Below are 24,625 nucleotides of genomic sequence, written 5' to 3'. Positions count from 1 at the left end.
ACGCATGTACGAAGTTGAGACCTCGGAAGACGTCGTCTATAAACCTTTGGAAGGTTTGAGCCGCATTTCTTAAACCAAAAGGCATTCGTAGAAATTCGTAAAGACCGAAGGGAGTGATGATGGCGGTTTTAGGAATGTCGTCAGTTGCCATCGGCATTTGGTTATAAGCTTTAACCAAGTCGATTTTCGAAAAGACAGTTGTACCTTTCAAGGTAGCAGCCAAATCGTGAATATGAGGCAGCGGGTAACGATCGGGAATGGTTTTAGCATTCAGACGCCGATAATCACCAGTTGGCCGCCAATCATTGCTGTCCTTTTTAGGGACCATGTGCAATGGGGATGCCCATGGACTATTCGATGGTCGAATTATCCCTAGGTCCATCATGTGGTTGAATTCGTTTTTAGCTAACCTAAGCTTTTCGGGAGCGAGTCTTCGGGCTTTCGAAAATACAGGTGGTCCTGTAGTCGAGATGTGATGTGTAACATTGCTGGTTACACAAGGTAATTTCGATTGCGATTGGTATATCCCGGGGTATTTGTCGAGTACAGCTTGGTACAAGGGGTCTATGGCGTGCTTAATCGTGACTGGGGATAACCTGCAACCAGAACAAGGAGTTACGCAAACGGATAACTTAGTGTTTCCGTCTATTAACCTTCGTGCGCGTGTGTCGATGAGTAGATTGTGGTGTTGTAACAGGTCAATACCAATGATTGGCATAGAGACATCTGCAACCACGAAAATCCAGTGTATGGGTTTACGTAAACCCACGTTAAGGTAGACGTACCTTTTACCGTAAGTAGCGATCGGCTTTCCGTTTGCCGCCTGTAAACTTAAAACAGACTCGCGAAGTCTGTCGTCGAGATTTGCTGGAAGAACGCTAACTTCTGCGCCAGTGTCGACGAGGTAGCGAACTTTCGTAGTCACATCCGTGACATATAAGAGACGGCTGTGTTCGCCGGCTACGGTTGCCGTTAACGCGTGCCGGCTGGGAAGTTTCCCGAACTGTTTTTCGTGTCACTCGATTTTGGGGTCGGATAATTACAAGGTTTCCTGCAGTTTCTGGAAAACTTACCGTACTGGTTATGATACCAGCACCAGTCGGGATTGTCTGTCTCTCGTGGTCGAGAGCCAGATCGCTTACGTGAGGCACTTCTACGCGGGGTTTTTGACCGACTACGGTCATTGCGAACTCTAAGATATCGTGTAAGCGTGTGACATAGTTCGGCCATGTCAGTCGAGGTCGATTGGGGTTTTTCTTTGACGGAAAAAACCTCGGCCTTAGAAGATCTAGTGATTTCCAAGATTCGATCGGCAGATGCAGCTAGTTCATCTATGGCATTGTTTTGAAATGAAACAAGCACTGCCTGCTCCTGTTGAGGGAGTTTAGACAAGAAAAGTTGTCTAAATAGGCCATCATCGAAAGTTCGTTGGCCGATGACTTCTCTCATTCTAAGCAACATGTCCGTCGCAGAACCATGTTGCAAGTCGATATTGTTAAGGAGTTGGTCTAACCGTTGTCGATCAGTTAGGTCTCCTCGTTTTAAAATCGATAGCTTAAGCGATTCGTAAGGTTCGGAAACATCACTAGTAAACATACTAGGTGTTACGTACCTGTTAAACTCGCGCGGTAACGCCTTAACTACCGCGAGGAAACGTGTGCGCGAGTCCGTGATTCCGTGCATGCAAAAATCGGCTTCTGTATAGCAGAACCAGGACTCGATATTGTCGGGCCAAAATGGCGTTAACTGAATCGAAATAGGGGGAATAGACTTTAACTTAAAAACCTTGGGTGAGTGTTCCGTCATATTAATATAGATAACGAAAAATGTCTAATTAAAATATATCCGAGAAAAAAAAAATTCGCGAAAAAAGGTATATCACAATATATAAAATTCAAATAAAGAATAACAATGAATAATAATATTCCAAAATGGAACAGACTCACAGTATATTGACTTGGTGTACCAGATCACGTCGGTCTCACCAATGATGATGCAACGAATATTCTAGTTTTACAACTGGATACCAGTAGCACCTTCTATGTTTGATCGTTCCCAGTCAGATAGAAATCAGAAGTCAGACGAGAAGAGGCAGGAAAGATATATTTGATTCGTTACCAATATATCGAGGACCTTTTCTATAAGCTGGCTAATGAAACGTAGGAGCTGTGTCCCACGCTGTGTTGAAACGTGATCTGGTACGGATGCATGACCGAAAGCCTTCAGCTAAACAAGTCCACTTAAACAACGTGGTCAGCATCCAATGTCGAACACTTAATGAGCTATTGATTTTGGGGAATTATTTACAGCTACACCATTAAGCCTCCTGTCCTTTCAAAAGTGAAACTGAAACTGAAACCTGAAAAGTTGTGAAATTTCTAAGGAGCGGACTTCACAAATCAGTGAGTTACTTAGAATTAAAAGTAACTGTTGAGGCATAGTGAGTGTGGTTATGAAGTGACCAATATACATATCTACTGACTACGCGATTTTTAAGAATATTCATAGTTTTTTTGAAAAGTCTTGTTTTTATAAGGATCACTGTTATCTTTTTGAGATTTATACAGTGTCAAGCAACCAATAATCGGGGAACGCTCCAGAACGTCTGCTTTTTGTCTATCAGGGAAAAAGATACAGATTTCTCCTTCTTTTCTTATGTGTGGCACGTGCTACACGCTATGTAAATAATTTGCATGGAATTTCCTGCCTTTTATATGTCGAACATTATCATCCTTGGTTATATACCCAAGCGAAAACGAAAAAAAACATATTGTGAAGGAAACAGTAATGGTGAATTCCATTTTGACGATAAAAAATTACAAAAAAATTTGAAACGCAGTATTTCTCTCTTCCGTTCACCATGTCTACTTTATCTCAAGTATACAAATTTAAGAAAATCGATGAAATCTGTTCAAGGACTACCAGTTTATAAGTTAGTTTGAGAGTTTAAACATTCTAGTTATGTAGTATGCATTTTTTGCAATAAAAGTTGATAAAAGAAAACCAACGAAATCAATAGAAAGACGAAAAAATTAGGAAGTCCTCATTTATATTTCTGGCACGTGAATTTCCTTAAAAAGAAGGTTCTTGTGATACGAATTGTGTCGGTTCATGGGAGAACGTCTTAATATGCAGCATCAAGATGCCTTAACGTGTTCCTCATGTTTTGCAACCTTATGTCACGATAATTTTCTACTGAATTAAATCGCACGTTTTTTTCTACACTATGTTTAACTGGTTGAGGAAGCGAATTATGTGAAGTTTAATACACCAGTTTGACAATCCGAGATAGCAGTGATGCATTCGCTAAGAATCGATGCATATATGGTCTCATTAGCTTACTATGGAACATCGAGATATTACAACTTTGAACTATAAAGCCTGCCAGTGGAATAGTTATCTGGCAATTGAAAAGTACAGAATCTTAGATCATCAGGTGTCTTTATATTACATACATAAAGCGTATAATGCAGACTTGATTTAATAGAGCAACACAATTGTCTTAATGAATATTTAAGTTTAACGAAATAAATAAAATCGTTGCCGTTCGGTCGATCGGGTAACTTCAGACGACTGTAGCGAATACTTATAGTTGACAACTGCTTGTCGAACTGGTTACTTCATGTAGTGGGGAACCTGGCATTATGGGGACGCGGGATTTGTTATATACAGTCCAGTCCATCCAAGTGAATCCTACATAGATTCTCATTTTTACCTCATCAACTATCAGGGCCAACTTCAAATTACAGAATGACGTCAAAATTAAAAACTGACTCAGATATTACATCTTTTTTTACTGAAATATTGCTAATTGACTGCTTAGTAGGCTTTGATGTTGCTATTTCATTAAATTTTATTCCGGGGTTGAAAATTATTTGCCGTTGTCCCATTACATTTTTAAAATTTTAGTTAATAGGCGTACTTTACAGGTCTATTTTCTTTTGAACGTATGTTGTAAGGGAATAATGCAAGATCTAGGTAGATGAAAATTTATTCTGCTCTCGGTACTGTATCTAAAATAGCTGGTCAATACACTTATTTTTTTACTTAATGGTAATACAGACAGTACTCGTTAAAGTGTACCATCGGCTTCATAATTCATTTTCATATTGTTTGTTTGAATCCTTCTTTTGATGTTTAGGACTGAAGTTAATCAGTCTCATTGGTATACGTGCATTCATTGCGGATTGCATCGATATCACTTCAAGTCACAAGCATTATGATCAAAGATTAATGGTGGCTGGAAGTGGAATCCAGGGTGTGCGTTTCGTCCTATCTGGGACTAGGTGGAGGCGATTCGCACAGAATGCACAGGTGCCAACAAAGGACTGATCAGTTACAGTCGTAAACATCAATGGAAAGTTTCAGACAAACAATACAAAATGGATTCATATTAGGCCTGGTTATTTATTATTTATTGAAGTCCAAGCCTCAGTTCTTTTTATTTAATTCAAGTCTATAAGTTAATTCCATTCTTCAGCTAAAATTTTACAAAAGAAAAGCACCCATCGCATCATGAAAACAAGCATATGGTTTAAGAAGACCATGGAAACAAATAAATAAACCTGTTTGGATCAATAGTTGAACAATTTGGTAGCACACAGAATGATTATGATAATTACATCTTTACCTGTAAAATTCTGTATAAAATTTTACAAAACACTCAAAAAATCTGTCCAGTAAACCGTATTCTAGTTTTCATTTAATTCTATTAGTTAAAAGTTTTAGATATCGTTCATATTTAGGACTTTTAATGCAGGTAAACTACAACTGATGTTTTCCACACGTCCAATGATCACGTCGATGTTGAAAGTTAAATTGCCTAGACTAGCCACTTCTTTCTGTATCTATCAATTCAACTGCTCATCTGGGGCAAGTTATATGGGCAGATGTTCTAGGAATTTGTATATTCGCGCTCGTGAGCACCTCCTAGTGTGGTTAAGCAAAGTTGTAGTCAAAACGGTTAACAGCTCCATTTTAGCCCATTTAGTTCAGACGGGGCATAGAGCCAACATGGAGCAATCTTTCACAATAATATATCGTGTTAACAACAGTCTACCCAATTCCATCAGACTGAGAATCCTGCAGATGGCTGAGGCAATTGCTATTCGGATCAAAAAGCCAGAGCTTTGCATCCTTTTACCCTGGCCAACTTCAGGGTCAACTTGTTAATAATCAATTTTGTAATATGATGACGTTAATTTAATTAATGTTCATTAAACTTATTTTATCTACACATCTTACCCGTCATTATTATTATTATTATTATTATTATTATTACTATTATTATTGTCACACTTGCTAACCTTTTAGAGAAATTTATTCAGCATCCACCCCTATCTACTATATCTGACCTAATTCATATTATTCTACATATTACGCAGTTTCTGATTTGTAATCCCATTGTTCTATTTCATCCGATGTCAACTATACTTATTCTGATCATTTATCTTATGATTTTATTTCACTTATAAACTGATTCAAGCTAATACTTCATATTAGTCAGCTCCAACATTAACGATTCAATTTTATTTTATATTACAAATATTCCTTGATTCACACGTTACAGTTTTTAAATGATGTACTCTGCCTTAAACTTGGCCAATTTTTATGGATTATTAATTTGGATTTATACTTGTAGAACCTGATGAGAAATTCTTGAAAAGAATATTCCTCATTCCTATAATTGTGTTTTAATATGATGGGAATTTTTCAGCGATTAAAATTTTATGTAACTATTAAGAAGAGAGGATTAATATGTGAAGTCTAAATTTTTATGTTTCAAAGGTCAACAAAGAAGTTTCAGGAGGCTTTTACGTTCACCATAAAACTTTTTTGAGTTTATATTATCAAACTCTAATGTGCAACAAACAACTGAGAATAGAACCTGTGTTTCTGCTGTCATGTGGGTCTTTTAATCCAATTACTGTAATGCACATGCGAATGATGGGTAAGTCATCTTATCTTAATACAAAAGTATTCTATAATGGTTTACTACGTATGTAAGAAAAGGCCTTATCGATAAGGACTTTAGAGAGATTGAGTTAATAAAAACAATGCGGCATTAATCTTTTACTGCACATTACCTAAATGACTACTCAGAACTAATAACGTCTCATTTTCATTTTCGTCACTGCATTCTATGTTTGTTTATTGTGGTAATACGGGGTATGGATATTAAATAGAAAGAATATATTTGGAAAATCTCAGCGAACAAATTTGAAGTAAATCCAACGTTTCGCCTTGCAATCTGGTCCGGGCTTTTTTAAGGAAATATAATCAAACAAAAATTATTGAATATAAACAGGTACATGGTTCTTCGGTTCATTGTACACTGAATAGGTCATCCAACCAATGTTAAAAATGTTTAAACCAGGTATATGTATAAGTGATGAATAAAAAACTAACTTACAGGAAATAGTTTTGAAAATTGTGATATATATTCTGTATCCTTCAGAAAAGTCTATTGTGACATTTATATTCGGTGATTTTTGTAACAACAAAATAAAGATCACATATTTTTTCCTATTTGTCACACTTTATATGTAACCAAATTTATATTCACTATCTATTGTTTCTCTGTATCAATGATAAAGAAACGAATATATTTGTTTGGTTATATCTAACATACATTGCACTACCGCGGTTCTTAAAATGTAAACACTCTCTCCGCCGTCCATTCTTCTGCTTCATTGGCCACGGCCCTTGATTGAAGATTACAATAGTATTATAGCATCCTTTTAGGCCTTTCCGCACAACTTTGGCCCGGATCATTATTAAGTAATACTATAGGATTTAATCTTCTTCATTTTGCCGTTCGTTCCATCACGTGCAGAGAAACTTTTGTTAATCAAGTGAACTTATTTGTGGGTGTTATCTCAGAGAGCAGCTTACAAGTAACATTCATTTCGCATTTGGTCTCCAGGATCCCGTAGGAACAAATGGCCTTTGAACCAATAGTTGGTCACCGACTATCATGGGACTGCATCTTGTCATGTTTCTCCACAGCCTTGTGGGTCAGACATTTAGATCGATAGTTCGGGGTGTGGTCCCCTAAGGAAACCACCTGCTTCGGTCTGGGCACCCGGGCAGTATCACAATTCTTACACAAATAAAATGAAATGACGATATTTACTGAAAATATTATTCACGCCCCGACTAAAAGTCAAACAATCCACGTTATTATTATTTACCACGTCACTTATTTACTCTCTTTTATTCCCACTCTGTGTATCCTTATTTTTCAACTTGTATAGCAGTTCGCTTATGGTGAAAACTGTTCTATTCTAACGATCTCGACTCATTGACCGGTCGAAAATTGAATATTACCACCGAATAAGAACATTAAAACAGTCTTTCTGAAACCACATGCACCATTCAAACTGGCTTACTTCAACGTTCGCACACTAATATGGATCGGACAACAGATAGGGCTGGCTATGTCTTTAGAAAGTCTTAGTATCGACGTTTGTTGTCTATCCAAAACCCGTATTCAAAACTCTGGTGAAGTACTACAAATTCGCTCTCAATCTCTCGCTTCAAAGAGGCTTGTTTTACGTGCATTTATCCAGGGACCCTGTGGTATCTCCGTCTGGTCTTGCTGGCGTTGGTGTCGCACTAAGCGCCAGAACTGAGGTAGCACTAATCGATTGGATCCCCATTAACAGTTGGTTATGTGCTGTTAGATTAGAAAGTTCCATCAAAGTGAGAAGAAATCGGCGTGAGAAACGGTGTCTTTTCGTCATCTCCGCCTATGCCCCGACAGATTGCAGCCCGGATGCAATCAAGGATGAATTCTCCCACCAGTTAACTGTTCTTCTCCAGAAAGTGCGTTCGACAGATATCGTAATACTAGCCAGAGACTTGAATTCACAGGTTGAGCGTCTAGGCACAGAAGAGAGTCGTTTAGGTGGCCGATGTGGACTTGTTGGTTTCAGATCAGATAACTGTGACAGTCTACTGCAGCTGTACAAAGACCACAACTTGTTCCTGGCTGGCACTAACTTCCGGCACAGCCATCGCCGATGTGCCACTTGGCGTCCTCCCTCTACATCTCAATCCTGGACTCAGACTGATCATATCGCGATCAGCTGTCACTGGCGTGGTTGTGTACAAGACTGCCACTCTGGACTGTGATGATGCCCTGATCTGCATCAATCTCGCCTTACTTTTTAGTGGCCAACAAATTGATCGTCATCAACGAATTGATGTCAGCGAAGTAGTTGCAATTTCTGTTGCAAGTTAGTATCGAACCGAGCTAGCTTCTAGGCTAGCTACCATCCTACCGAAAAGTATAGATGAGTATTAGTTGCATCTGTATGACGCCATGAAAATGGTGAGTAAAGTCGCTTGCGGCTTCACGAGACGTTCCGCTTATAAGCACTGGGTTTCTTCTGGCTCCTTACAACTGATCGAAGCCCGTCGGTCTACTCCGGGTGACCGTGAGTTTGACCATAAACGAAGGCTGTTACGAAATGAAATTAGGCAAAGCTTACGTAAGGGCTGAGAAGCCTGATGGTTGGAGCGTGTCAATGAGTTGGAAGCAACAGCTTCATCTGGTAACTACCGGAAGCTCTTTCAACTCATCCGAGCCACTGACAGCAAGAAGTCTGATGTGAGCGAAACAATCTATGAGAATGACGGGATGCCAATCACTAACATCCATCGACATCTTCGACGATGGGCAGAATTCTTCGAAGGGCATTTCAACTGGCCTGCCGCTCCGGAAACATCGGTCAAACTGTTCTGTCCTCCATGGCCGGTGACAACTGCTCCACCAAATGAGGCGGAAGTGTGTAAGGAGCTCCAACTCTTAAAGCGCTACAAATCATCGGGCCCAGATGATCTACCTCCAGTTCTTTTTACAAATGGTGGTGACTTTCTGGTTAAGGGACTGACTACGTCGTTTACAAAGGTTTGGGAGCTAGAGAGCGTTCCAACGTCATGGAATGAGTCGATAGTTGTCCCTATCTTTAAAAAGGGTTCACGTCATTCCTGTAACAACTATCGGGGGATAAGTCTACTTCCGATTGCGTCCAAACTATTGGCTTCTGTCATACTTCGTAGATTGTTTAAAACCCGAGAAAGATTGACTCGCAAGGAGCAGGCTGGTTTTCGTTCTGGTCGAGGATGCATTGGTCATATCTTCACCCTCTGCCAAATGTTAGAACATTGTCATACTTATCACAGGTCAACAATCGTAGTATTTCTTGACATAAGGGCTGACTTCAATTCGTTGGACAGGACTGTTCTCTGAGATTGTCTATTAAAGGAGGGCGTGCCTGAGAAGTTTATTAACATCTTGAAAGCCCTATATACGAACACCTAAGGCAGAGCGATGGCATACAACGACCTCTCTCCATTGTTCCATTCAGGTAGTGGGGTTAGACGGAGTTACCCAATCTCACCATTCCTCTTCAACTTTGCTATCGATGACGTTCTGGAAGCAGCTCTGATGAATGTAAGTGATGGCGGTGTCAATCTGCTGCCTGGAGAAAGAATTCTCGACCTTGAGTATGCGGATATTGTCTTACTGTGCAATAATGCCCAAGCCATGCAATCCGCACTTAATCAGTTGGCAATTAGTGTCCATAAGTATGGCACGTGCTTTGCACCTTCGAAGTGCAAAGTACTTCGACAAGACTGACAGGATTTCAATCCTGTACTCACCCTCGGTGGTGAGCAGATTGAAGTAGTCAAGAAGTTCGTGTATCTAGGTAGCTGTGCAGGTGCTGGTGGTGGCATGAGTGATTAGATCGATTCACATGTAATGAAAGCCATAGTGGCTTATGTCATTCTGGGCCACCTTTTTTGTCTTCATCATGTTAGTCTGACTGTAAAAGTTCGAATCTACAACGCGTCGGAGAGAACAGTTTTTCTCTATGCTTGTGAAACCTGTTCCTGTTTGGTGAAGACGCTGATAAAATGCAGAGTCTTCTGTTGGCACTGAGTAACAATGCCAGAATATTCGGAATGCGTTTCTTACCCTCTAAATGCAAGTTGTTGCTCCAGGACTGGCCTGCGTCAACACCTGAACTAAGGGTAGGGAGTGAAGTAGTCGAACGCGTCGACAACTTCACTTATCTTGGAAGTCTAATCAGCCCTAATGGGTTGGTGTCTGACGAAATCTCTGTACAGATTCAGAAAGCTCGTTTGGCTTTTGCCAACTTACGTCACCTATGGTGTGGGCGAGATATCCGTCTATCAATTAAGGGACGAGTATACTGTGCAGCAGTTCGCTCTGTTTTACTTAACGGCTGCAAAACGTGACCATTAAGAGTAGAAGATACTCGTAAGCTGCTAATATTTGGCCACAGATTTCTCAGAAATATTGCTCACATCTGTTGGGATCACCGGGTAAGTAGTAGTGAGGTTAGACACAGGATTTTAGGGGATGATGGCAAATCAGTTGATGAGGTCATGAATCTTCACCGAGATGGTTGGGCCACGTGTTACGTATATCTGAACACCGATTACCACGACGCACAATGCTGAATAGTGTTGGGGATGGTTGGAAGAGAGTTAGGGTCGACCAAACCAAAACGTGTCATCAGTCCTCAAATTCACTGACTTCTCGTTTGAGCCATGTTGGTAGATGCAGACTACTTGGTTGGGGTCAGCGCAACCATCGTAACCAATGGTTGGAGACTGTGTGACATGGCTCAGAATCGATCACAATGGCGTAGGTTTATACACTCTGTCTTCCCTTAAACTATGAGATTAAGATTGCTTCATATCTTTCTTTCTTTCTGTACTATATTCTTTTATACAATCTTTTATATATTACTGCCGTTGAAGTAACTACTTCTATGAATTCGATGTTCATCTTGTTGTGCTAATGAGGTGTGACAAATTGGACCGATGCATATATGTGCCTGGTCCTGTGTTGTAACCGTCTGACTGACTCCCATTCTTGTTGTTTTGTGTGTCGCATACATATCTGGGGCCCCCTTGTACCAATATTTATATGTTCAAATAAATAAATATATATTTATAAAATCTGAAATTGCATTTTCAATGCCTAATCTTTTTTATCACCACTAATACTTTCACTATCCCTACTATTGTTTTGAATTTAAAAAAAGAATAAGGCCGTATGCCAATTTGTAATTGATTTTTTATGCTCGGCTTTTTACCACGTGAATTATCCACCAATTGAAATATGACTTTTCTATTCTCGATTCTGTGCCAATCAATGACGTTCAACTGGTATGAGCAGTCTACCGTCCTCATTGGTCCCTTATCCGCCTAGCCCTTCCAATTGAGTCCAAGACACCAATTATAGCTTCTGCTATGCGGATCATTTATTTCAAGCATACTCGGTTTAAATACCAGACGAACAGACGGCAATACACCCTAAAATAGAAAATAATATTTGTACAAGATCAAGCCAAATGTGGCTGTGAACATGGGAGACAGTAATCAATAGACCGAATATAATTTAGGGACAGTAAATCGTATAATAATAATCCATAGGTCAAAATGAAGCTTATAATAAGATGAATATAGATATACACAATCTAATTACTCAATAGTTAAACAATAAGAATATATATAGAATAATAGGTCCAGGGAGTTACTTGTACCTACGTCTTCACTAGGATATAACAACTACTCTGTTATTTCCTTTGACAATTTTATTTCACTGTACCAATGGAGTATGGCAATTTGATCTAATGCACATATGTTCTATATTGTGTGTGACCGACTGGCTATTGAATGTCATCTCGAAGAATGATGTCAACTGCTTGCATATATTTATTATGGGAATATAATTCTTACCATCGCAGCAGCTTTCATATAATTGTTTCTTAGCTCTAAAATTTTCTGGAAAGATCAAGTTATGAAACTAAGCTAAACGGTACTAATAATTACAATAATTTAGATTTTGTTGGTTCATTCAAGAAAACCCCATGCAAATTTGTCTGAAAACAAATTTTTGCAGGTTTGATTTTGAATAAAAATCTTTGTCGGTTATAGGTAACATCACCAAGTTTGATTTGATAATTTCGAATAAATTGAGCATTGGGTAGATTGTTATAAATAAATTAATACATTTGTAATATCCCAATGAGTAGAAAAATTAGATTTTCTGGCGTTTCGTGACTTAGTGTAAACCACTTCTTCAGGGAACAAATAACCAAATTAACATTAATCCAAGCTTAAATACATTTGGTGTTGTTTACATGTATCTTCCCTTTGTTATTTAGGACTGCAATTGATCAGTCTCTTGTCGGCATATTTGCATCCTGTGCTGACTGCCTCGATAGCGCCTGAAGTCACAAGCTTTATAAGCAAAGATGGATTGTGGCTAGCAATGCAATCTATGACGTTTGTTTCGTCCTGTTTGGGACTCGTCAGCTGGATGTACCCGCATCTCAGAGTTGACGTTCACTCTGGGACTCGAACCCAGTACCGTTCACTTCAAACGTCATCGCGTTATCCACTCAGCTGCTGAGTCCTGATAGCCACCTGCTTGTGCAATGGGGTGAAGTTTAAATTCACTTGGTGTTGTTTACTTATATCTCCCCATTGTGATTTACGACTGCAATTGATTAGTCTAACGGAACTGCTATCGTCGATTTAATTTGAAGTCTATCCAGTTCTACGGAATCATTAGGTGATTTCTTTGTGTATCTAATATGCTCTTTTGCACGAGTCAAGATTTCTCGAGATGACTCTCCAATATAGAATGCATCACATTCGATACAACTTAATTTGTAGACGTACTTTTGTGTAGACATGAATGGGATTTTTTCTTTTAATCGAACTAAAGTATTTTGAAGTGGGTTCGTTGTTTTATAATATACTTCAATTCTGTGTTGTCTTAAGATTCTTTGGAGTTCTTCTGTTGTGCCATGACGGTATGGTAAAACTGCAGTACCAATCCATGGCATTTCATTCGAATTATTATTATTACGCACTGAACCGTCTTGTTTTAATATACTTCTAATAATCTTCAACGGAAGTTTATTAAATTGTAAGATACTAATTGCATTCTTTTGTTCTTTTCGTTTTCCCTCTTCTGATGTGGTGATCTTTTTGGCTCTTCTAAAAAGATTCAAGTCTAGCAAGATCTTAGCACTGAAAGGAGGTGCTGAATGGAAGTCAATATAGCGATTAGAGTGTGTAGGCATTCGGTAGATGGATAGATTTAGAATTCCATTTAGATTTCTTCTCACTAAGCAATCTAAAAATGGTAGCTCACCATGTTCATTTTCATTCTTATTCGTGAATGTGATGTGAGATGAAAGTGTAATATTTAAACTTAGATTAATTTTAATTTGGTTATTTATTCTCTGAAAATGGGCTTACATTAAGTCATGAAATGTCAGAAAATCTAATTTTTCTACTGATTGGGCTATTACAAATATATTATTTATTTATCTTTGTCTGTCGTTTTTCCTCTGTTTAGCTTCTCTCACTAATGATATCAATTGAAATATTCGAAAGGTTTGCTGAAACGAGATATTTTTTGTCGTTTACATTTTATTTATTTCAAAATGGACTTTTAATATTCTCAATTTTTATTACTCATTTTTTGTTTAGAACTAGCGAGAGATAAGATTGAAAATTTGCATTTGTCTACAAAAGAATCTCATCATGTTTTGTCTGGGGAGAATAACCAGTGCACTCAAAAAGAATATAATGATGACCATTTAGTAAATCATGACCATCGGAGAGTCGTCGTTGGTGGTATATTCAGTCCTGTGTCCAATCTGTATGAAAAGAAAGGTCTCCTACCAGCCTCTATACGCGTCGAGCTTACACGATTAGCCTGTATTTCTGCATCTGATTGGTTGGCCGTAAGCAATTGGGAGTGTTCACAATCATGTTGGTTGAGAACTCGAGTGGTGTTAGATCACATTTATAGTACCTTGAATAATACGTACTCGAATTTGAGTAACAGTGACGAAACCGACATTGACTCAGTTCCAAGGAAAAAGACTTGCTCCGTACCAGGCAGTTTTTACCGTGAGTTTTCTATGCTGAAAATGCGATTATAAATTTGCGGGACTTTCGGTGATTTTATGTAAATAGACCTGGAGTTCAATTTGTTCAGTTAAAGTTTTTTTTACTAAGATCACTTTTTCCTGTAATGTCACGTTCTATAAATACTTTTTACCTACAAACTACTGAAGTTCATAAACATTTAATTTTACCACTTAAACTAACAGTTTCCGAGTCATTGGTCTAGAACTATGTTTATTTATCTTTAAGTCCCAATTTATTTAGGATATTCTCAATTTTTAATTACTTATTATTGCCCTCAAAATTTAATAGGTATGTAATTCAGCGTTCTGACAAGACTAGTTATTCAGTTAGTGTACGTAACCTAGGAAGTATTAAATAGGTTTGATCAGATGTCTTCTCTTAGATTTTACGGCAACTAACAGTTATAAATTGAAATATTGAACTGTAACACTTTATTACAAGTATAATTTTCTACTTGTATCTACAAATTTACGTTTACTTATCATTTAACATGCTAAATGCTTAAAATTAGTGTTTCGTACGTTATCATCTTACAGCTAGTCTGTGTGGATCATATAATATGGTGCTAATTACAGTCTCACTGGGAATATTTAGGACTATTTTGCTGGACAATTTAAGTTCAACCTCATAGCGAGCATAGTTTTTTGAACAAACTTAAATTATTTATCAAGTTAAGATTTCCTTACTTGGTTTATTGGTCCATTGGTTGTTTTTGCTGGTGATAATACTCAGTTGCCCAAACCAAAGTAAACAAAATCAGGTTAGAACCTGTTTTTTGCTGATACAGTTTACTGACGAATTTGTACAAACAGAAAATGTGTACAGGGATTCCCACTGATTATCTCCAAATGTTTAAAAGCCCATCCATTACTTTTCTATAATTCTCCATAAAATGCAGATTCTTTTTGTCTATTAACGGCACTTTCTTACTGTGTAAAAAGTTTACTGAGGATGCTGTACCTCCAAATACCACGTATGGAAAAGAAACCCAGTCTTAACTTCTCATTTCTTTTTAGAGAGATTTTTGCTTAGTTAACGTTAAAGGATTTACATGGATTCCATTCATTAAATTTCAGTGTATTTAGTCGTTTGATTCTCTGTGCACTTTGTCATGTTAATTATTTCATTATGATTTTTTGTTCAATGGCAATTACTCAGTTAATAAAACTCTGTAACTGATAATCATTGAACCAAATTAACTTGAATGTAAAATCAATCTTCTTTCGTTTCGTCCAGTAAATCTTAATAAGATTCGTCTCTTGGAGTAGCTAGTTGAAAGGCGCTAGAAGCGAGCATAACTATTGCATACGGCATCACAGTTGTCGTTAGAGTTATCGCTGCACATCCTGCTCTATAACAAATATCCGTTTGGAAGAAAACGTCTACTGAAACCAGTTTCGTAGTACCTAGTCGTAGTTCTGTAATAATTTGATCTTTGTAACGACTTTTTAACGTAGAAAGCTTTCTTTATCTCTTCTGTAGCATATTAACTACCTAAATGCCTTACTTTCAATTATATGTACAGTCTCATCTGTCATGAGTACCTTCCTTTAGGTGTATCCACTTATTAGCATTTTTATTTTCTAGCCACCGATCGTTTAATTAACGAAGACCATGAACAAACGAAACTTTCATCACTAGAAGGCATGGCGACTGATCTCTGGCTTAAGAGTTGCTTTCATCATCTTGACTCTCTTACTAATGTTAATAACATAAAATGTAGTGAAGACCAAGTACATAATGCTAATGATGATCATTTCAACAGCAATCTCTTCACTTCATCATCATCTGTAGACAGATCATGTTACTGTCGCAAAAACAATACCGCAAACGTTTTGCTATCAAAGCCTTGTGTGAAGTTAGTTTGTGGTGCTGATCTTCTGGAATCATTCAAAACTCCAAAGTTGTGGTCAGCAGAAGATGTAAGTTTATCATTATGAATAATATGCCAGTGTGATTTAATTAATCACCGGGTGCCTATTGTATAGACTAGCGATTTTCGCTATAGAATCACCCTTTAAATACAATGTTCATGAATAAAAACGTTTGGTATTATAGCCCTTTTTCAGTTTGCCAATTGAAGTATCATGATTTACTCACTAAATCTAGAGGTATAACATTTTCCACAAAAACTTTTCATCGTACATTTTTGGGTCAATTGATTTATACTGTGATTTTTGTTGTTTGGAAGTAATAGCTGGTTAGTTGAAAATTTTATTCAGTTTCCTAATATAATCACGATATTTATTTGTTTGTGGTTTATTGTTGTTTTTTGCAATTTGTTTATATATGGTCAGATGCATCCATTCTAAGAAAAGGTTGTTATTGATTACTCGTATTGGCTTCTATAAGCTAGATGCCTTAGAAGGAAAACTCAGCATTCATCAATCACAATGTACAATATATCACTATAATAATTAATATTCATTACCTGATGCGTAAGGTTGGCCTTATTTCACAAAATAGCCATATATCTACTGATCAATTTAATTCAATAAAGTTTCTATTAGATTATTTTCTTTTTTTCAGATTGAAACAATTGTTCGTGACTATGGTATAATTTGTATTAGTCGGCCTTCATATGATCCCTTGAAAATTATCAATGAATCAAATATTTTGGGCAAATATAAGGTAATTTATTTTGCTTTGTTATACAGAATATAATTTGGAAACGCTCGTAAAAACTGATGAGAAATTACCGTAAATGCTTATGTTTGAAATGTTTTTCCTTATCATTATAGTAAGAATATACAGATGACAAAATAATGTAGGTTTAAAATGAATAGAGAAAGAAGTCAGATAGATATTTGATTGGTTTGCTTACAAATCTCTTATCTGGTTAGTGCCTTTAATACCGTCAAGTTATGGATAAAACGAATGCAGACAAACAGTATTTGTGAAGATTTTTGTTCTCCTGCTTATTGATAATCAGGTTTGTATTTGCTCAGCTTTTATTGTTAGGGTATGTGACCAATGAACAAGAGAATACGAACCTTTGAAAATTCTATCATACCCGTGGCTATATGCACTTAGTATTTTCGTGTTTGATACAGGGTTCGAGGAGGGTTGGGCAACCCCATTCTGTAGAAAAAATCTCGCTAAAAACTCAAACTAGATTAAACAAATAAAACAATTTTAACTCTGCCCTCTGGGTAGATGGAAGAGTTATGACACCTCATGATGAAAGTCGAGATTCTTCGGAAGTCATGAAGACCATGCCCTTCTAAAAACCACAGTAACAGTTAGTACGTGGAATGTCCGGACAATGTGGTAGACCGGAAGGACCATTCAAATAACAACTAAAATGAGGAGATACAACTTGGTGGTTCTCGGAATCAGCAAAACCCCTTTGGATCCAAACTGAACATCAAAGGTTAGGTGCGGGAGGAGAAAGCTCCACACAATCAGAAAGTTGCTTTAATGCTATCCGAAGTAGCACGAAATGCATTTATTGGGTGAGAGTCTCATGGATCCAGAATCACCAAAGCATTCTTCAAAACAAAGAAGGAGGGAATCACAATGAATTATATCCAGTGTTATGCACCCACTAATGATAGTAACGACGACAATAAAGATCGGTTCTATGAAAGGCTGCAATCAATCATAGCGAAGTGCCCACGAAAGAATCTGACAATCCTTATGGGAGACCTAAACGCCAAAATCGGAATGGACAACATCGGATATGAAGATATAATGGGACGACATGAAATGGGAGAGAGATTCGGAAATCTATGTGCATTCAAAAAATGGTTATAGGTAGCACAAAATTCCCATAGAAACGCATACACAAGACTTCACTAGTCTCACCAAACCACACCACAGAGAACCAGATAGATCATACTTGCATCAGTAAAAAATTCACAAGGTCAATAGAAGACGTGAGAATCAGGAGAGGAGCTGACATAGCTCCAGATCACCACCTGGTTATTATTATTATTTAAACACATAAACATGGGTAAAAGGAGGTACCAAATAGATATGAGCCACGTAAATCATTCGATTTGTGCGACGACTGGGATACTGCCCGGGTGCCCAAACCGAGGCAGGTGGTTTCCTTAGTGGGCCACACCTCGAGCCTTTGATCTGAAGGCCTGATCTACAAGGCTGTGGAACGACGTGACGAGATGCAGTCCCATGGTAGCCGGTTACCAACAATTGGTTTACACATAACTTGTTCCCTCGGGATCCTGGAGCCCATGTGCACCATTGGTTGGGAATCAGTATTTTCCAACATCCCTAATTGGGTCTTCCGTGTCAGCCGACCCGCTTGAAGCGCCGGACATGCGCTTCTCGTTCTCTCAACTAATTCAACATAACTCTCAACAACAGATTCTACTGGAAGAAGAAACTACTATGGAGGAGAACTGGAAAGGGATCAAAGAAGTACTAACGTGTCAGGAAGTTCTGGGACGCAAGAAGCAACATCATAAGGAATAGATCTCTATCGAAACCATGGACAAGATGCAAGAAAGGATGAACAAGAAGACATAAATTAACAAAAGCCGGACAAGAACAGAGAAAGCCGAGGAACAAGCTGAATACACAGAAGCGAACAAGCAATTGAGAAAGAGCATTAGAGCCGACAAGTATAAATATGTGAAAGAGCTAGCAGCGACAGAAGAAAAAACCTGCAACAGAAGGAAATATCAAACAACCATATGACACTGTATAGAAACCAGCAGGGAAATATAGTAAACCAGAGCGACTGGTCAAAGACAAACAAGGCAAGACAATCACCGAGATCCAAGTACAGAGGAACGGATGGGCAGAACACTCCGAGGAGCTCTTGAATAGACCTGCCCCACTGAGTCTACCGGATATTGTAGCAGCATCTACATACCTACCTATAGATGTCACTCCACTAACGGTCGAAGAAATCAGGATGGCCATCAGACAAATCAACAGGGTGAGAGCAACAGGACCTGACAATATACCACCTGAAGCTCTGAATTCAGACTGCAAGTATGCTTCACGTTCTATTCAAGAAAATTTGGGAGGAAGAACAAGTACCGACGAACTGGAAAGAAGGATACCTCATCAAGATACTGAAGAAACGAGATCTGAGCAAATGCGAGAACTACAGAGGAATCACACTACTATCGGTACCAGAAGAAGCTTTCAACACTGTTGATGAACCAGATGAAAAACTCAGTAGACGCCCAGCGTTCGGATCAACACGCTGGACTCTGTAAGGGTCAGCCGTGCACAGACCAAGTCGCGACACTACGGACCATCGTTGAGCAATCAATTGAATGAAACTCGTCACCATATATCAAATTCCTTGATTATGAGAAATCATTTGACAGCGTAGAGAGGAGAACATGGAAACTTCTTCGACACTAAGGAGTACCTGAGAAAATCATCAACATCATCTGGAATTCATATGAAGTACTACAGTGCAAAGTGGTGCATAGAGGACAGCTGACAGATGCGTTCCAAGTGAAGACCGGAGTCCGACAAGGCTGCTTCCTCTCCCCTCTCTCTTTCTTCTGGTGGTTAACTGAATTATGAAGATCACCACGTATGACGGGAAACACGAAATAGATGAACAGTTCGGAATAAATTAAACGATTTGAACTTCGCAGATGACCTGACCATTTTATCCCATACACATCATCAAGTGCAGGTCGAGAAAATTAGTTTAGCAGCAGCCTGGGCATCAGTAGGCCTCAACATACACAAGGAGAAAAGCAAGATCCTCAAATTCAATACAGAGAACACCAACCCAATCACACTTGATGAAGAAATGCTGGGACAGGTGGAAAATTTCACTTTTCTGGGTAGCATCATCGATGAACAAGCAGGATCCGATGCAGACGTAAATGCAAGGATTGACAAAGCAAGAACATCATCCACACAGGCGAAGAACATATGCAATTCAAAACAACTTCCAGCCGACAGCACAGTCAGAATCTTCAGTATGAACATCAAGACAGTTCTACTGTACGGAGCCGAATCTTGGAGAATACCACAGCCATCATCAAAAAGGTACAAGTATTTATAAACAAATGTCTACGCAAGATACAGAATATCCGTTAGTCGGATACTGTGAGCAACATTCTACTGTGGAAGAGAACAAACTAGCTCCCATCTGAAGAGGAAACTATGAAAAGTCGATGGAAGTGGATAGGGTACATATTGAGGAATTCATCAAAGTGCATCACGAGGCAAGCACGAACTTGTAGTCCTGAAGGTAAACGGAAAAGAGGAAGGCCAAAGAACACATTGCACTAAATATTGGAAGCAAACATCAGAAGGATGAATAGCAACTGGAGAGGATTGCCCAGGATAGAGCTGGATGGGGAATGATGTTAATTAGCCTATACTCCTCCATGAGTGGTAACAGTTGTAAGTATATTCATCTTTAAACTTAAGATTGTCATATATGTGTATTCTTGAAAAGGCAAAGGTGCAATACATCTAGCTAGTCATCGATTATCAACTTATGTTAACTGGCAGTAAGTACCAATATGTAATTTACCAAATGCTTTTAATCTATTAATTAAAGATACCCTCATTAGACATACTTCATATCGTAGACGATTTTCAATCATTTAAAAACTTTTAAAACAGTGAGAGTTTAAGAGGACTTCATGTTGACATGTACGTTTATAACCAAGCATAAATCTTTTAAGGTGGTTCAACCATGCACTGATATCATTATTACTACTGATAAATGCAGTATTTGTTAAATTATTTTCCAATGTATATCTAACCATTTTTTTGATATTTCACTTAGGATAATGTAAGTTTGGTGATAGATAATTGTCAGAATTCACTAAGCTCTACTTTTATACGTCATGCTTTATCACATGGTGAAAGTGTACGTTACCTCGTTCCAGATCGTACTTTGGAATATATTTATACTCATAAATTATATGGTGCCAAAAAAAGAAGTGTTAATCAACTTGAATCGAAAACTAAAATAGAAGTATAACACTAATTAACAAACATTTCATGCTGCATTTTTCAAACTGTTAAATCATTTGATTATTCTTGATAATATACAATTGTAAATACAACTATTTATATACGTATTGTATATTGCTCATGTTGATTGGACCAAATTTCTAGAAATTGTGCATACACTTATTTTTATGATTCTATCCTGTCGAATGATTTACTTGTTACACTATCATTTGAAATAAAGTTGTACAATTAATTTGCTACTCATCTACCTAATTCTATCATTTCAGTCGTCATGTGTTTCATGCAAATTTCGCGTAACGTAGTTTTAAGTAACATTTCACTAAGTGTTGTGTGAAATGTAACAATAAAACAATAATATTATCCACACAATAGAAACCAAAATGTGTAATACATGTTCAAGATGCTACACTTTTTTGTTATACAGTAATAAAGAAATATTTTAAATGAGTCAGAAAAAGATAATATTGTTAATGTAATATCTGCATAACTCTTTTTGTTACTTAAAGTGGTGAGTTAAATAATCTAGAATTGAAACAAAATTTTGTTAGGATCTGGGCATTAATCTGTTCTGCACAGCATTTTAAAATTATTGCATTAACTTAACATCTTCACTAAATCATTTAAACAGCATTTTTATTGTATCGTAAATAGATATACGCTATCCTAAATCATAAAAGAAAGAGGAAACGTAAGACGACACTGTGGTCAAGCTCTCAGGTCACTAAGACCACCTCCAACCCAATTTCCTTTTCAGGTACCTCCAGAAGAACCCTTCCACGGTGTAGGCGACCGGGAAGTGATAACTACCCTCATACCTCTAACAGCACTCAAGATCACTGTTTTCAAAATCAATCCTCGAAACACTGTCCCAGGTCTACTGAAACCTCGCTCCAAACAACACTTTGAAGCATTCAACGTATTCACCATATGTCAAATCGACCAGCAGGCTTCCTTGGCTAAAACCCTAGAATTTCGTACCATTAATGTATACTGTCTCCAAAACACTCCGTGACATCTACTAGTGATTTAAACCGAAGGGTTACAAAAGACCAATGGATTTCAACTAAGTTTAAAGCACTGATGGATTCTCTTAAACTCATCTCGTCAGACTCTGAACACGATGAAGAGCGAAAGCAAATCAGATCTAGGTTAACCAAAAGTCTAAGGAACGACTGTGAGCGATGGTGGGCAACGTCACCTATGGTGAAGGCGAGATATCCGTCTATCATTTAAGGGACGAGAATACTGCGCAGCAGTTCGCTCTGTTTTACTTAACGGCTGCGAAACGTGACCATTAAGAGTAGAAGATACTCGTAAGTTGCTAACATTTGACCACAGATGTCTTAGAAATATTGCTCACATCTGCTGGGATCACCGGGTGTGGTTAGACGCAGGGTATTAGGGAGGTTGTAGATCTTCACCGACTGAGATGGTTGGGCCACGTTTTACGTATATCTGAACACCGATTACCACGACGCACAATGCTGACTAGTGTTGGGGATAGTTGGAAGAGAGTTAGGGGCGGCCAAACCAAAACGTTGCACCAGTCCTTGAAGTCACTAACTTCTAGTTTGAGCCATGTTGGTAGATGCAGACTACTCAATTGAGGTTCGCACGACTATTGTAACCGATGATTGGAGACTGTGTGACATGGCCCAGAGTCGATCACAATGGCGTAGGTATATACACTCTCTGTCTTCCCTTAAACTATGAGATTAAAATTGCTTCGTACCTTTCTCTCTACGAACTAATTCTTTATTCCTATATTGTATCCTTATACACAATCTTTCTTTTATATGACTGCCATTGAAGTAACTACTTCTATGAATTTGATGTTCATCTTGTTGTGCAAATGAGGTGTGGTAACCTGGACCGATGCATATATGTGCTTGGTCCTACGTTGTAGCTGACTGACACAACTTTAGTGGTCTTTTATGTTTTAAACACAAACTGTGCAGCGTAGTCTTAACTCAATATGGCAACAATAACACAATATCTTTAGTTGATCATTGAATTTTTTATTAAATTCATAAGTGTCTATGTTAAGCAGAACGTTCATTATTAACTGTTGATTGTAACGAATCACTGGAAGTTAGTAGGTAAGCACTCATATAGTGTACCCATCCTTGATATGACGACTTATGTTCGCTCCCACACTTATGTAGACCACAGAAGATCAACAAGTAACATTGAATCTAGCACGGTCTAAAATGAAATTACAATACTTAATGGCATTAATTTTTTTGAAATAAATGAGTTTATTGATTAAAGGTGTTATGGAATCACTGGTTGGGATGTAGAAGTAACAAGTTTTGGGTAAGTAATAATTATTAAATCTCAAGGATGTATCATGTTTTGTGTATCACCGTCTACCACAATACTAACGAAATTAAAAATGGATAGATGTTAAGGTTGATAAACCAAAGCATCTGAAGGAATGCTTGGACTGAGGTTCTTAGGATAACGAGATGGCATACAAAACGTAGCGCAGGACTATGTATCTTATATTTTCTCTTGCTTATTTCCAACTTGCAACAGCTTTTCAGTGATGGGATTAATAGGTATTGGTTTTTAATACAAATAGGATAAGCTAAAACTCAGTATCAATTTACGTACTTAGTCACCAAGTTATGAATGGATAATTGGCAAACTTTGTATATATATATATATATATATATATATATATATATATATATATATATATATATATATATATATATATACGTAAAATAGTAAATTTATTGTATTGTTCTAATTTTAAGCGTACATTTGACCCACTAACTGTTGCCATATTTCTTTTTTATTAATAAACTAGTTTTAATTTATAAGCTTGTTTTCGAGATCTATACTTGTAATTTTCTAGTTTTATATAAACTACGAAAAACTACCTCGTAAATAATTTTCGATAGTAAAATCTTACCCTTAAGATAATGGTATGGGGAATCCAATTAGTGTATGCACTTGAAGTGTTTGGATTTTATACATTAACCACAGAATTCTTACTTGGTCCTACAATTTTATTTATCATAATATACTAAATAACAGATTTTCAAGGCTGTGACCTAGTTCAGAAACACGAGATTTTGTCACCGTTGTTAAACAGTGCTTCTGTATGAGGATGTAATTAACGCGTTCATTTCACTAGGTATCATAAAAATATTTAGACATATTAGAGAATGAGTCAATTACATTTCGTCAAGTTTATTTGGACAGCCGGGTACTAATGTATCTGTCATATTGTGTGGGATGAGAACTTATTCACGGCAGAGACGTATGTGTCAATCTACCCAAATATGATGCGATCATTCACCAAACATTCATGAGACCGCAAATTTATAGAATTGCATTGCCTGAAAGATATCAAGTTTTCGTTTAAACCTATTCTGAATAATGACGATTTGTGTACTTGTCATCAATATCATGTTCTAGGTCCAAACCCGCTCCACCTACTTCAGTTTCGGTAGCCTGGTAGTATCATTAGCTTTCGCATTTAGACTATGGTCTTAACCAAGTACCTGATGCTTTCCAACAAAATACATGCTTACTGCATACAATTGACTTCAAAGTGAAACACAATACGGTCGGTCGGTTAATTATAATGAAACAGGTAAGGAATGCAAACGTTTCCATGATTTTAAGTAATCTTGACTCGAACAGGTGAAGCCTAAAAAACTAAAGACGCAACAAGAGAGAGACCAAG

General features: G+C 37.6%; 1 protein-coding gene across 1 annotated transcript; it reads left to right on the top strand.

Annotated features, from left to right (window-relative positions):
• Positions 1-5,937: 5,937 nt before the first annotated feature.
• On the top strand, positions 5,938-20,932 carry Smp_123490 (putative nicotinamide mononucleotide adenylyltransferase; the record flags this gene model as incomplete). The annotated part of the gene is made up of 5 exons (XM_018799380.1): positions 5,938-5,950; positions 13,549-13,974; positions 15,790-15,917; positions 16,525-16,626; positions 20,735-20,932. 5 exons carry the CDS (start codon positions 5,938-5,940, stop codon positions 20,930-20,932), a joined length of 867 nt encoding a protein of 288 aa, XP_018651174.1.
• Between the last annotated feature and the right edge of the window lie 3,693 nt (positions 20,933-24,625).

The sequence above is a fragment of the Schistosoma mansoni genome, chromosome 3 (assembly GCF_000237925.1).
Source record: "Schistosoma mansoni strain Puerto Rico chromosome 3, complete genome".
Lineage (NCBI taxonomy): Eukaryota > Metazoa > Platyhelminthes > Trematoda > Strigeidida > Schistosomatidae > Schistosoma > Schistosoma mansoni.
Note: the sequence above shows the minus strand (reverse complement) of the source record. Positions and strands in the feature narration are given on the sequence as shown.